The 13,679-nt window shown below is 35.7% G+C and overlaps 3 protein-coding genes across 4 annotated transcripts; 2 read left to right on the forward strand and 1 right to left on the reverse strand.

The window, feature by feature from the left end:
- The first annotated feature begins 197 nt into the window (after window positions 1–197).
- On the forward strand, window positions 198–1,164 carry LOC109149449 (two-component response regulator-like APRR1). 2 transcript variants are annotated; one of them, XM_019297225.1, is made up of 3 exons: window positions 198–577; window positions 668–785; window positions 933–1,164. In XM_019297225.1, the coding sequence occupies exons 1-3, from the start codon at window positions 406–408 to the stop codon at window positions 946–948; spliced, it is 306 nt and encodes a 101-aa protein (XP_019152770.1). In that variant the 5' UTR covers window positions 198–405; the 3' UTR covers window positions 949–1,164. The 2 variants fall into 2 exon arrangements, with proteins under 2 accessions (XP_019152770.1, XP_019152769.1); XM_019297224.1 differs by having other exon boundaries at window positions 207–577; window positions 668–829.
- Window positions 1,165–3,513: 2,349 nt separating this feature from the next.
- Window positions 3,514–4,512, forward strand: LOC109149175. Its single transcript, XM_019296836.1, has one exon. The coding sequence runs from the start codon at window positions 3,514–3,516 to the stop codon at window positions 4,510–4,512; it is 999 nt and encodes a 332-aa protein (XP_019152381.1).
- A 1,203-nt stretch (window positions 4,513–5,715) lies between these two features.
- On the reverse strand, window positions 5,716–9,928 carry LOC109149442 (probable serine/threonine-protein kinase At1g54610). Its single transcript, XM_019297213.1, has 9 exons — window positions 9,230–9,928; window positions 8,517–8,801; window positions 8,120–8,437; window positions 7,580–7,807; window positions 7,370–7,467; window positions 7,135–7,225; window positions 6,548–7,036; window positions 6,328–6,457; window positions 5,716–6,228 (listed from the first exon to the last, which is right to left on the reverse strand). The coding sequence occupies exons 1-9, from the start codon at window positions 9,608–9,610 to the stop codon at window positions 6,209–6,211; spliced, it is 2,040 nt and encodes a 679-aa protein (XP_019152758.1). The 5' UTR covers window positions 9,611–9,928; the 3' UTR covers window positions 5,716–6,208.
- Window positions 9,929–13,679: the final 3,751 nt, after the last annotated feature.

The raw sequence follows: 13,679 nt of genomic DNA on the forward strand, positions 1-13,679 counted from the left end.
CCAAACATAAGTGCTCTCCACTAACGAACAGTTAATTACACTGACGTATCTCTCCACTATTTTGTCAAACTAAAATAATGAAATTTTGCCATTGTTGCAAAAAAAGAGAGAGCTTTTATATAGCACGTGGAGTTTACAAAAGCGCAAATTATTGTCTCCTAACAGCAGATTTAACGTAACCCAGTTTGAAGAACACATAATCTGCCGCAAATGACCAGTCATTACCATGAATCCTGCCGACCTGCGAAATCTGCCTATGCAAAAACACATAATCAGAAGACCGGTTAGGTCTGCCACGAAAGTTCGGTAAAACCGAACACTTTGCTGGACGCAACCAACGCACACATAAAGGAAAGATATCTGATCTAAGGCAGAAAATTAAAGCAGAGATCAGAGATTCAAAGTATGGGTAAGGGTAAGGGTAAGAGCATTATGGTGAGTGGTGGAGATGGTGGCCATGGCAACAACACCACTCATCTTCCTGCAGATTCCAGCACAGTTAGGATTCTTCTTTGTGACACCAATGCTGACAGTTGCCGCCATGTTTTCCACCTCCTAACCCAGTGTTCTTACCAGGGTAAGCAGACAACGTTGTTTTCTTGTTTTTTTTTTTTTTTTTTTTTTTTTTTTTTTTTAAACAGTTTTAGGATAAAATATGTGTATGCAGTTGCGCTGGTCACTTCAAGAGCACAATTGTTTGATACGCTGAGATCTGAGGGTTCTTGTATGGACATCATTCTTGTCGAAATCGCGATTCTTATCGCGAATGAATCGAGTATTATGAGGTATATCAAGAGGGACGTTAGACTGAAACATGTTCCGGTGATTAGTAAGTGCTTGTTTGATCTTGAACTTGTCAAAAAAGATGTGTTTTTTCTTGATCAATAATTGAAGCTAAGCCAATCTGGGTTTTGGTTGTTATTTTTGGCAAGTGATGGTGACAAATGAAGAGGTATCCCTTATCCGGAAGGGCTTGGGATTTGGAGCAGCAGACTATCTTGTTAAACCACTCAACATTCATGAAATCAAGGATTTGGGGTTTCACATCAAGAAAAACTAGTATACTCAAATTCAGCCATAACCCTAAATAAGCTTGTATTGATGATTGATCTTTCATTTGACATGCATTGTATTATGAACTATGAAATGTTTTCATTTAGTAGATATGCTTAAGTTGCTAGCTAGTACATATACATACATGGGTGGACGTGCTGGTGCGGGGCAGGGCGGGACTACTTCTTCCCAAACTCAGTCTCCACGCATTATCTGATCTAAATCTTACATAATTTTACTTTCTATTGGAATAGAAATATAGGTAACCCTACGATCTTGCAATTGTTTCTAATTGCAACTATATACAGCAAAGTAATAATAATTTTCAGTTCAACAAGTCAATTTTGAAAGATTGCGATTCTAAAAGTCCAATTACAAGTCGGTTAAAGTGGGTCCTCTTTGTTCTTTCCCTTTTCTTTTGTTGACATTTTCAACACTTTTGTATAGTATTTTTTTTAATAACAAATTCGAATTGTATAAATGCAGAGAAAATAATATGGTTCATTGATTAAACTGCAATGGGTTTTGAGCATAGTTGATAAGCCATGCGTATTGGTTGGTGAGAACTGAGAATGGAATATATTATCTAACTTAATTATATTATAAATATATTAATATTAATTTTCAGTTAATTAGGATGTAATCATGTATAGTGACCCATCACCTGTTTCTATATACTTCAACTCTTGACCTAAACAATTAGACTCTCTAACTAATCAACCAAACACCCCTTAAGTGCTTTGGATAAAGATTGCATACTAACCTCATTATAGCCATCGTACGTTCATCAACTTCCATTCTATACTATAATTAATTTAACTAATTTCCAACCGAATTTATACATGAATTGCTAAATCCTAATTAAAGGACCAAGCAACTTGCACTCAGATGGCACCTTCCGTGACTTTCCCGAGGAGAAGATTACAGGATCAAACCCCGGTAACAGATACTATCTTGTAATAGAGTCCGAATGTTTTTGGTCGATTGAAACAAGATAGATGAAATTTTCGATTCTTAGCAACATCTATCTTCCTGGTCGAACTCATCGCATACCTGGTGTACACCAAGATAGTGACGGTAAATTTCTCTCGTCACCTAAACTGTACTGTCTTAGCCATTCTAATAAGAGTAATTTCAAAATTAAATTTGTTCAATTAACATATATATAGTATGAAAGTGACACGTCAACAAATTTAAAACCTATATGATTTGGATAAGTTAAAATGTAGGAAATTCAAATTAGAAGCTCTAGAGTTCCAATTGAAGCAATCACATGCGTACCAAAACTTCATTATCCAATTTTTGGTAGTTAATGATCACAAAATAAACATAAAAATTAAGCATAATATATAGGAAAGAATAACTTGATTTGGGGTGTTTATACACATGATGCCAAAACATGAATTGGAGAACTGAAATTACCCTTTTCCCCACTTTCACTCATAAATCAATTAAAGCAACCAAAGTAAGGAACATAAATAAAATAATTGGTTTTTATTGTTCCTTGCATTTTATTCTAAGTTACCTAAAAGGCTCTCTTTTCATCAGCAAGCCATGAAACCCCCCAAACTTGTTGCAAACCTACTCAAGTCAAATGCTTTAATTTCATATATATATATATATATATATATATATATATATATATATATATATATATATATATATATATATATATATATATATATATATATATATATATATTTGGATAACGAATGGTTGAAAATTAAGAAAAAATGTGGTGGTAGCATTATATTTGGAATCCATTCGTGGATACCTTCTGTAATAGTGCACTAATGTGTGTGCACTATTAGTTATTCGTGAATGCACTATCAAGCGTCTCCAAATCCACCATTGTAATTACAAAAATATCATTACCCTTTTTTCTCATTTTGAAATTAATTCCAGCCCTTGATCATTTTAAATGGATGGATGTGATTAGTTCGCACATTCTCATGGTACTATTAGTTCTCATATAAACGTGATTGTATATAGACATATTTTTCAATGTCAATTGTGAGTAAAAATGACAAGAACTTTGGTAATAATTTAATACCCTGATTACGGCACGGTGTTGTATAGGGTTAGAAAATCTAATCGTTAATAAATAATTTCTAATTCACAAGATTTTCTTTTTTTGAATAATAATAAAAGGAGATGAACCCAAAAGTTAGCCAACTAATTAATGTGAGGATTTGGAGATCACAAAGACAGCAAACACAATGAGAGACCAAACAAACTGAGACTGGTGAAAACAATGCCTCTAAGAACAACTCCTCTATGGGATGAGTTTTTGTTTAAGTCATTAGTTGTTGGCCAATCTATTCTCTTCCTTACACCAACTCTCCAAACTTTCTAATCTACCTTCCAACAATACATCGTATTCAAATATAAGAGGAACACACACAAAACCTCAATCCCAATTCTCATATCTTCTTCTTCTTCTTCTTCTTTCTTGTCTGAATGCAAGAATTCTCAGCAGCAGGCATGGAAAGTGCGGCCAAGATTTTCAGGAGATCAGTCTTTTGCTTTCTGCAGAAATTTCAGTTCTTTACAACAACTGCAGTGGTTCTTGCATTTCCATATGCGGCCTCAGTTCTTGTGTTTCAGTCCTTTGTTCCTTCATCGCCTTTCCTGGCGATGATCCATGCCAGAATTCACACGCTCTTTGATGCAGCAGGGTTTCCTTCTTCCTCAGAATTCTTCACCATCCTCAATCTCAAGCTGTCTCAGACTGTTGCCATTTCTTTTCTGGCCTTGCCTTTCACTCTCTCCTTTTTTCTCCTCAGCAAAGCTTGTGTGATTCAAGCTCTGGGTGATCAAGAACTGCCCAAAAGATCTCTGTTTTCTTGTCTCCCCAGAATTCACAGTCCTCTTCTCCTCACCCAGCTCTGCAATTCCTTTCTAGTTCTTTCTGCAAATGCTACTTGCTTTATTCTGCTACTCTTTGCCTTCAATCTTGCTGATGAATTTGGCTTTTCCTCTCCAAGATTCGAGCTTTTCCTCTCGGTATCAGGAGCTTTGCTTTGCTCCATAATTCTTGCAAATACTTTCACCATCTGCAACCTGGCATTGGTTTTATCAGGGAGGGAGGCAACTGGGGGGTTTACTGCAATCCTCAAAGCCTGTGTTCTTATCAAGGGAAGAACGGGGACAGCTTTGTCGTTAGCCCTGCCGATTAACATGGCCATGGCTGCAGTTGAAGCTCTGTTCCAGTACAGAATTGTGAGAGTTTATCATCATGCAAAAACTGGGATTTCTTCTGTGGCTTTGGAAGGGATGTTGATTGCCTATATGTATGCAATCCTTCTGGTTCTTGACACCATTGTTGTCTGCTTTTTCCTCAGAAGCTGTGAAGGAGACTGTCACATAGACCAGTATAGAAGGTTGCCTTCCCATGTTGAAATTGAAGAAGATAACAATGCTTTCAGGACTGTAAAGATTGTTGAAGATCTTCCTTGATACTTTGGGGTTCTTTTCCTCTTATTTTTTTCTTTTTTTTTCTTTTCAATTTCCGGTTTGGGTATCGGATTGATTCTCTATTTGATTCATTTCCCAAATGTATCAGACAATAAACAGATGTCTGCAAAGTAAATATTGATGGAACATTGAATACAGAAGAAAATCTTTTGCTCTTAGACCATTTTAGTTAGTTATGATTCATTTGACATCCTTGGTTCCTTTATTGCTCTATATGATACGGAGTATTATTATTATTATTTTTTGGGTGTAAGAGGGTTTTCATTGTCACAATGACTAATTCTCTCGCTGAAATTGTAGGTACTTTTAAAAATAGGACAACTGAATTGTAGGTACCTCTAAAAATAAGACAACTATATGATAGATCACAATTTACCTAACGGTAGTTACTGCGAGTTTCCTAGTTCCTTCATCACCCAAAAAAGACATCGGAGGTGCTTGGTAAATAGCTGTTAGTTGTTAACTTTCCTAGTTCCTCACCCAAAAAAGACATCGGAGGTGCTTGATAAATAGCTGTTAGTTGTTAACTTGTTAGTTGATTGGGTTTGTGGATTTGAGTAGTTTATATTGTAGAAAGATGTTTGGTAAATTAGTTGTTGGCTTATAGCTGATTACATGTAAAATGACTTCTCAAAAAGCTATTTTGAGTAGCTTTTTGAATTTTAACATTTTAAAGCAATAAACTGTTACAAAAAACTAATTATTCAAATACTTATGAATGTTTAACCAAGTCAAACAGCTAATAGTGATCAAAAGGCAAAATTAACTAAGTCAAACAGTTAACAGTGATCAAAAGGCAAAATTAACTGATAAGCTAGCTGTTTGGTAACAGGGTCATCATGTCTTCTGCAAGTTTCCCAGTTCTCTCGTCACCTAAAAAAAGACATTGTCTTCTGTTTATCAATGGTAGTGACTATGGGTTTACCACTGTCTTCTGTTTACCAATGGTAGTGACGATGGGTTTACCAGTTCCTTCGTTACAAAAAAAAAAAAAAAAAAAAAAAAAAAAAAAAAAAAAAAAAAATCCTTTCTATATAGTATGACAAACGATTTTTTTACTTGAAACAATAAAGCTACAAGTCTATGGCACTCCAATCCCTTTGTGGCAACAAAAGAATGGGGTGGAGAAACCATTAGCTACATGCTAGTAAAGTAAAATTTCACAACTTTGACATTAAAACATGATTCAAAAATGAAAAGAGTATCCATTACCTTTTCTCTTATTGCTTTCTTTTCTTTTTTTATACTCTTGGTTATCCAGCTACCTCCACCAACCTCTCCTTTCTATTATTAGATTGCGGTTATAACAGTTTTCAACATAAAGTACAGACTTTCAGTCTTACAATGTTGTCAATCTATCTTCTTTCAGAAAGTCCATTCAAGTAAAGCTATACAGTGGTGAGGATGGAGATGATGATGAAAACGTCAAGTGTAAATGAAGAAAAAAAAGTTGAAATGAAGATTTAATCAGTAATCATAATCACTTTTTCTTGAAGATCAGAAAGAATAAAGCAGAACCGGCTCCTGCAGAGTTTCTCATACTTGAGCTCATGGAGATGTCGGCTTCCTTTTGGGTATCGCCAACTTTGTGCACTCTAACACAAAGCTGAGGCTCACATTTCCTCCCCTCGTTGATTAGCCATTCTCGTATGCCAAGTGATGTTAATGAACCGTGTAACTACTTCCCGTTTCTCCTAACTGAAAAACATCATTTTATGGTATTCAGTCAAGAGGTCTCATGTGGAATAGCCATTTTAATGGTTATTTTAAAAAAAAAAAAAAAAAGTGTTCACTTACCTCTCTGGAACCATGATCGACGAACTGCTTGGCGGATATGACGCTCATGTTTTTCCAATAGCTCATCGACTCTATGTGATTGAGATAGCAAAGGTCCTGAAAATTCAACCATCTCACCGTGATCTTGAACCTGTTCAAGAGCCAATTCAAGAGTCAATAAGATATATGTGGGACTGTGATTTATGGATATTATCCAAAAAATCTGACGTTTTGGACTCACCACATTCATTCTCTTGAGAGCCATTTCTTCTTTCAAGTAGAGCGCTAGTGAAAGGTCTTGCGAATGATAGCTATCAGAAGCGTCAAAGGAATCTGGACGTTCTAATTGACTCCAATGTTCAATCGCAGCAGCTCGCTTGGCATTTTCATAGGAATTCTGGCCCTTAGAATTGGCTCGGCTTCCATTTTCTTGCCTTTTCGACTCCAAGTTACTCCTCGTTGGTAATCCAATGGAAGGTTCAAATACGAGGCTTCTCGAACTAGACCTACTCCTTGATCTCACCGATGAATCATTAGACCGTCTTTTGGCCCACGAGAAGCCACTCGATCCAGACACCTGCAATGGACCTGAAAAGGGGACATCGGCTTCGGATGAATTCTTTGCACGAGATGCCTCTTCCATCACATCAATCGATGGCTTAGGCTGCTGCAGACTACATAGACTACTCGCTTTACTTCTTTGGGCACCTTGAGTTTGAACAGTTAGGTTCTGCATTTACGATAAATCGTTAGATGCTTATAAAGATTAGTTCCCATTAATGAGCAAACCAGAAAAACGATGCACACGAAAGAGAGAGAGAGAGAGACCTCCTCCGGTGCCAGTTTATTGATTCCATTTTGTTTTCTAGTTGGCTTTCTCGTGGTCTCTGGTCCACGTGCCCTTCCACTAGGTCTCTTCCTGGAATTTGTTGTACAAATTAGCTATTACTCAAGAAATTTCGAAGTACCACTAATCAATAACCAATAATTGCATACAATTACGATGAACTAGCTTTACATGCAATTTACAGTTCTCATTATATTTTAGGAATCGAGTCCTCACCTTCTAGCTTCCTCGCGATGTTTAGCATCAATTTCTTTGCATGGCGTATACTTGGGCAAGCTCGAAGGATCACAAGCATAAGGCTTTGTCTTGAAATACTAAACAAAGCAAAAAAGTAATGGTATTGGTTAGTTCATATTAAACGTAAAAACTCGAGAATAAATTATTCAAAAATGCAAGAGAAACAAGGAGTCGAACAACAATTCATACCTCAGATCCGAGTGCAGAAGTGGCATTCTGACGCTTATTTGGTTCCACGGTAAGAAAAGATTCGATCAACGAGACAGCTGTCTTAGGTAGATCTTTGAAGGTCTCCCAAAGGCAGCTTTCATAAGGATGTTGCGGTTTGAAAAGAGTTGCGTGAGGAAGTTTAGATTTCTTCCAGTAGTCATCTGGCGGAGATCCACAAAGTTTGAAAATTTTGTGCAGCTGTTCAACCTGTAGTACGAGAAAAGAGCATTAGTTCTTCGTGATTTTGGTTTTATCTCCCTCAGATTACCTCTACTCTTCAACAATATGCAACTTTTTCAATTAGCTTTTTGAGAAAGGAAATTATACCAAACAGCTATCAGCTATCAGCTAACAGCTAATTTACCAAACACCTTTCTACAATCAGCTAATGTTATCAACTAGTTATACCCTCTAATTAACTTAATCAGCTAACAGCCATTTACCAAACAGGGCCAAAGAAATAAGATTGCTGATTATGATGGTAATATCAGTATTAGAACTACTATGAGTAAAAATTACCTCGGTTCTCCCCTGAAGGATTGGTTTACCGGTAAGAAGTTCACCAAATACGCATCCAACACTCCAGATATCAACAGAAGCTCCATAATCTGTGGAACCTAACAAAAGCTCGGGAGGACGATACCATAATGTGACAACTCGACTGGTTAATGGATGCCTGTTGCCATGGTTATAGTAGTTAGCCAATCCAAAATCACCAATCTTTAAGATGCCATCATTGTTTACCAAAAGATTGGCTCCTTTGATATCTCGATGCATTATGCCACGAGAATGACAGTGCTCAAGTCCAGATAACAATTGTTTCATGTAGCATTTCACCTGCAAAACAAGTGAATTGGATTAAGTATAATGAGTTCAGTATAAGACTATGTTCGTAGAGTTATTACTGAAACTGAACCTGTGATTCACTGAACTTGACTTCGGGGCTAGACAAGAGTCCCGAAACATCATGTTCCATGTACTCGAACACGAGATATATGCTACAGGATAACCGTGAAGTAATTATCCCTTCCAATTTCATGATGTTTGGGTGGTCAAGCTTGCGAAGAATCATGATTTCTCTAGCCATAAATCGAACACTCTCTGGTTCAAAATTATCAAATCGCACCTTCTTTAGTGCAACTATCCTCCCACTGTCTAGATCACGAGCCCGGAATACAGTGCTATATGTACCTTGACCAATCTGCTCTTGAGGTCATAAAAGAAATCATTTTCATCAGCTAATTGTCAAAAAGATCCAAACAATACAAATTTGAAAAGAATAACTTGAACAAGTTGGTAACTTGAAGCGCTCTGCTCTCCAGAATATAACATTCTGACCATCATAGTTAAAAACATTATAGTCCTAAAACAAAAACATATCTTATTTCTTTGCTATTATCTCTTCACCATCCCCCACAGCGCAAAAGGAATACTTTTTTAATCCCAAAAACCAAGAAAATACTAATTCAAAGATGCCATAACAGTATTAGAGCACCAATTTCAATTTTCAAGAATCTGTTGTCTATGTGAAACAATCATAAGCTAGAAATGGGAGGAAAAGAAAGATGAAATACAAACATTCACAGAACAATTAACAAACATGAAATGTGCATGTAATTCTGAGCAAACCTTCTCGAGCTTCTCGAAAGACTCGGTTCTGAGTGGGACCCAGCCTTGAATAGCTTCTCCGGCAACCGCACTGAGCCAGGCCGGCCAACCGGCGGCCACTTGCTCGCCTTCCACATACTTGTGCAAATTCCCAAGCCTGAAGCTCACGGACTCGCTACCACACCCATTGGAACTCGTCCGCCCCGACTCGCCCAACTCGCTCCCCGCACTCAGCACCGAGTCGGCTCGCTTCTTCACCTTCTTCAAATCAAACTCCAGCCCCAGCCCCAATCCGCCGCTCGTGACCCGGCTACGACCCGACCCCACGTCATCCCGGAGAACTCCCGAATGGTCAACCGCCGGAGTCACCGACACCGCCTGCTTCGACGCCACACACCCCATGAGACGCGTCACATGCCCACCACCATTGTACCGTCTTCCGGACCAAACCAAGACCCACCCAGATCGAATTCCGCTAAATCTTGACTCGGGTCAAGCTCAGCTTTGAACCAAAGATCATAAAACTTTGCTATATATATATACACACACAAAATCAAGAACTGCTGCACAGTTCACAGCCACTCCACTTTCTGTCTGTGCCTTTTTCCCTGCGCCAATTGCGGAGGATGGAGGCCGATGGCGAGCTCTAGAGCTTAATGGGTTTCACAATCACAGTAGAAATTTACCGAAATTATCGGACAAAAGCAACAAGTGGCCTTCCAGTTTACGCCCAATCTTCTTTATTTTTATATAATATATAATATATATGCATGTATAGTCATATTTTTAATTTCTTTTTTCTCCTTTCTGGTGGCAGTGTGTAATCAGTTTATACACCTATGACCTTTACACATTACCATCTTATTCATAAAAAAAAAATAAATAAATAAATAAAAACTTCTATGCCCGAAAAATAATAGTCGAGTGAGCGAAGCATAATTCACGTGTCGAAATAAATAAATATTATGAGATTAATTAGCTCACCCTTTTTATAAATTATCTTCTTTGTGTGATACATAAAGGAACTTCCATTTCCAAAAGGTGTGGTCCAGTGGAGTGAAGCATAACGACTCATATATTCAAAGGTTACAAGTTTCATTATTGTCAACAACACCCTCATGTGTGTTTTGCAAGGGGGTTACGCTCCTCTTGATTTTACCTCGATACAAGTATTTTCCATGTAAGGATGTGAAATCAAGATGGAAAAGTAATATTACGTGTAGATATTTCAATATTTCCTTGTAATGTTCCATATATATATATATATATATATATATATATATATATATATATATTTAAAATCTAAATAAATCTAAGATTTTAATATAAATTACTAATAATGTACATCTATTTTTGCACATCGCGCATAGAAAATACTATGTTAAAAAGTATGGGATAAAGAATATAACTTTGGAGCGAATATTTCAACTTATAATAGAAAAAAAAATGTTAATTTCAAAAACCTATATATAATACGCCATGTAATTATACATATGCTTTGTAGTTCATATACAAATATATATTTTTTTGTTTTTTAATAAAAGTGTTGTGAATTAAATTTTGCCTTATAATAATATGAATATCTGTAGTCTGTACCCAGAAGTCCAAAAATATGAATATAAAAAAGATGAAGAAGAAAAAACAGTAAAAGACAAGTCTTTGATAGCCACTAAACAACTCTGACTTCTGGTGAGAATTTCACTGCAAAAAAAAAAACATAAATAAATTAAATGGCCAATGTTTTTGTTTGCTTATGTTATTTTGGGGGTGTATTGTTTTTGTTTTGGCCAGCAAAAAAGTTCAAACTCATTAATATTTTAGGGTTTTTGCATGTTTGTCTGTATTACTCTACAGAAATGTGGCAAGTAGGAATTAGGGCATACACAGACAAAACCTAAAAATGAATGAGGTTGACTAGTGACAACCTTTTGAAGTGGGGCCCGGTAGGGGCCTGCACAGCCAATGGTGTTGCGCGTGTGACGCGTGGCGAGTGTGAAATGAGGAGGAAAATTTTTTTGTTGGGTTAGTGTTGACTAATGAGTGTGTTGTTTGATTTTTAATAATGTGATTAGGTTTTGGTTCATACTCTTTTGCTTCTTTGGTGATCTGGCAGGGTATCCTATAATAAGATGAGATAATTTTAGGTTTTATTGTTGGAAAATGATAAGGTATTAGTTACGTATTTTGAGTTCGTTGATTAGTTAAGTTGTGCTGAATAATAGTGTGTACTATGCATATGATAATCAAATTAGATGCATTAACACTTTGGGTCTATGGTATTAAAGGCAAAAAAAATAAATTACAAAATAAGGAAAACATGTAATTAAAGAAAGGAAAAAAAAAAAAAAAAAAACAAACAAAAGTGAACCATTTAATGGGGATGGCTTTTCCTGTTCATCTTTTTCCACTAACTTGCACTTCTCCAACCTCTTTTTAAAGCCATTTTCACTTTACTTTTGGCTAAACAATCATTATTTTTAGGCTTGTAAATGAAGTAGCCATAGATCCATCCCATGCACTATGATGGGATCCTAGCACCAATGATGTGTTCTTTTTTTTTCTTCTTCTTCTCGAAACGATGAATATAATTTTACTGTTGTTAATTTTTACTGCAGATGAAACTTTGTCACTATATTTTTTAATCATTTTTTTATTCCCTTACTAATTACATTAGTAGGAGTGGTTGACAAATTAAAGTTTTTTTTTTTTAATTAATCACATTGTGATTAGAATGATTCTTTGTAATGTCTGAAAATTTTAGCTTTATAGATCTAAGAACAAAAACCATTGGCCTTTGTTTTCTAACTACAAGAAAATACAAAAAAAAAAAAAAAAAAAACAAAAACAAAAAAAAAAATCAAAAAATTTACTTAGGGATTTTATTGATTTATCGATAAAAAAAATGTTGATAAATTAAATATTTATAAACATTAGTAATTTATCTAAGTTTTTTTTTTTCTTTTGTTGATAATTTTTTTTTGAACGTCTATAAATTACTATTTGTAGTGGGTTGTTGATGACATGATTTCTATGTAGAATATTTCTTCCATTTGATATCAAATGTCGACATTTCTTTTAACTTAACAACAACAAAGAAACTCTTTTCAAATAATCAAGGAATCCGCTTCGCATCATTAGACTTATACTCACGCACAACGGCACCATTTTTATATTTTATTCTTTAGTTAGATTAAAAAAAAAAACAAATAACTCATTATAGAAGACGGTCATGTGATACGTTTTTAATATTTATATAATATATAATTTGGTTCAAATGCGGTGTTGATCTCATGCTATCGTGCGGATTCATTTGGATTATTGGATGTGCTTAGATCAACGGTTGAAAATCAATGAAGATGAAAAAAAAAATGCAGTAACATTTTGGTAATTTCCTGCACTAGGTATATTTCGGTGGTGCACTAAGTGCTGGTGGTGTGGTGCATTTATGAGTGCTCTGTGGTGCACTTTTGAGTGAACTATGGTGTACCACACAGTATTGGTTTGTGGTGTTAGTAATGTTATTATTTTTCATATTATTATTGTTATGCTATAGTCAATAATTGTGTGGTAGAGAGTTAGTCATCTGTGACTAGCCTAATAGATAGGAACCTTTACGTTAGCTTTTCCTATTGTATTGTAAACTGATCAATCTTCTGAACTGAATTGAATTAGACTTCCTCATCTGTGGTGCACTAATGGAAAAAAGACATGGTAGTATTTTGGTAATTTCCTACACCAAGTTTATTTATGTGGTGCATTAAGTGCTGGTATGCAGTGCACTTAAGAGTGATATGTGGTGCACCACAAAGTGCTAGCATGTGAAAGTGCGGGTCTGTGGTGCACATATCTAAGTGCACCATCAAGCATAGCTAAATGCATCAACCATTACAGGAAACATCTGAAGCCCCTGTTGTACTTTGGACTTTTAGGAGTTATTTGTGGTGTGAGTGGTCTATGGTGCACTTATGAGTCTCCTCTGGTGAACTTAGGAGTGAATGCGCGACAAAGCATATGTAAATTCACCAAGCTGCACAACCGCACAGGGAAGAGTCGGTTGCATATGAACCAGGCCTCTCTCTCTCTCTCTCTCTCTCTCTATATATATATATATATATATATATATATATATATATATATATATATATATATATATATATTCTTCAAGTGAACAAGAGCTCCCTAAAAAGAAATTAAAACAAAACAAAAAAAAAAATGTTAATACAGGATACTGTAATTTCATTCTATTCATGTCGTAATCGTATCATATTAGATGTCTTTAATGGACAACTAGGTCTATCCATATCAAACTATTTAGTTTCTAGAAAATACTTTAGATAAAATTTATTTATGAATTAATATAATGAACATAGTAAACGCATGAAATAATTCAAAGTTAGACGGGTCAATAACGATGTGGAAAAATGGGTTCATACCATATATATGTGTGTAAACAAATTTCAAGTGGACTTTG

This window comes from Ipomoea nil, unplaced genomic scaffold, assembly GCF_001879475.1.
Source record: "Ipomoea nil cultivar Tokyo-kokei standard unplaced genomic scaffold, Asagao_1.1 scaffold2159, whole genome shotgun sequence".
In the NCBI taxonomy this organism is placed as follows: Eukaryota; Viridiplantae; Streptophyta; class Magnoliopsida; order Solanales; family Convolvulaceae; genus Ipomoea; species Ipomoea nil.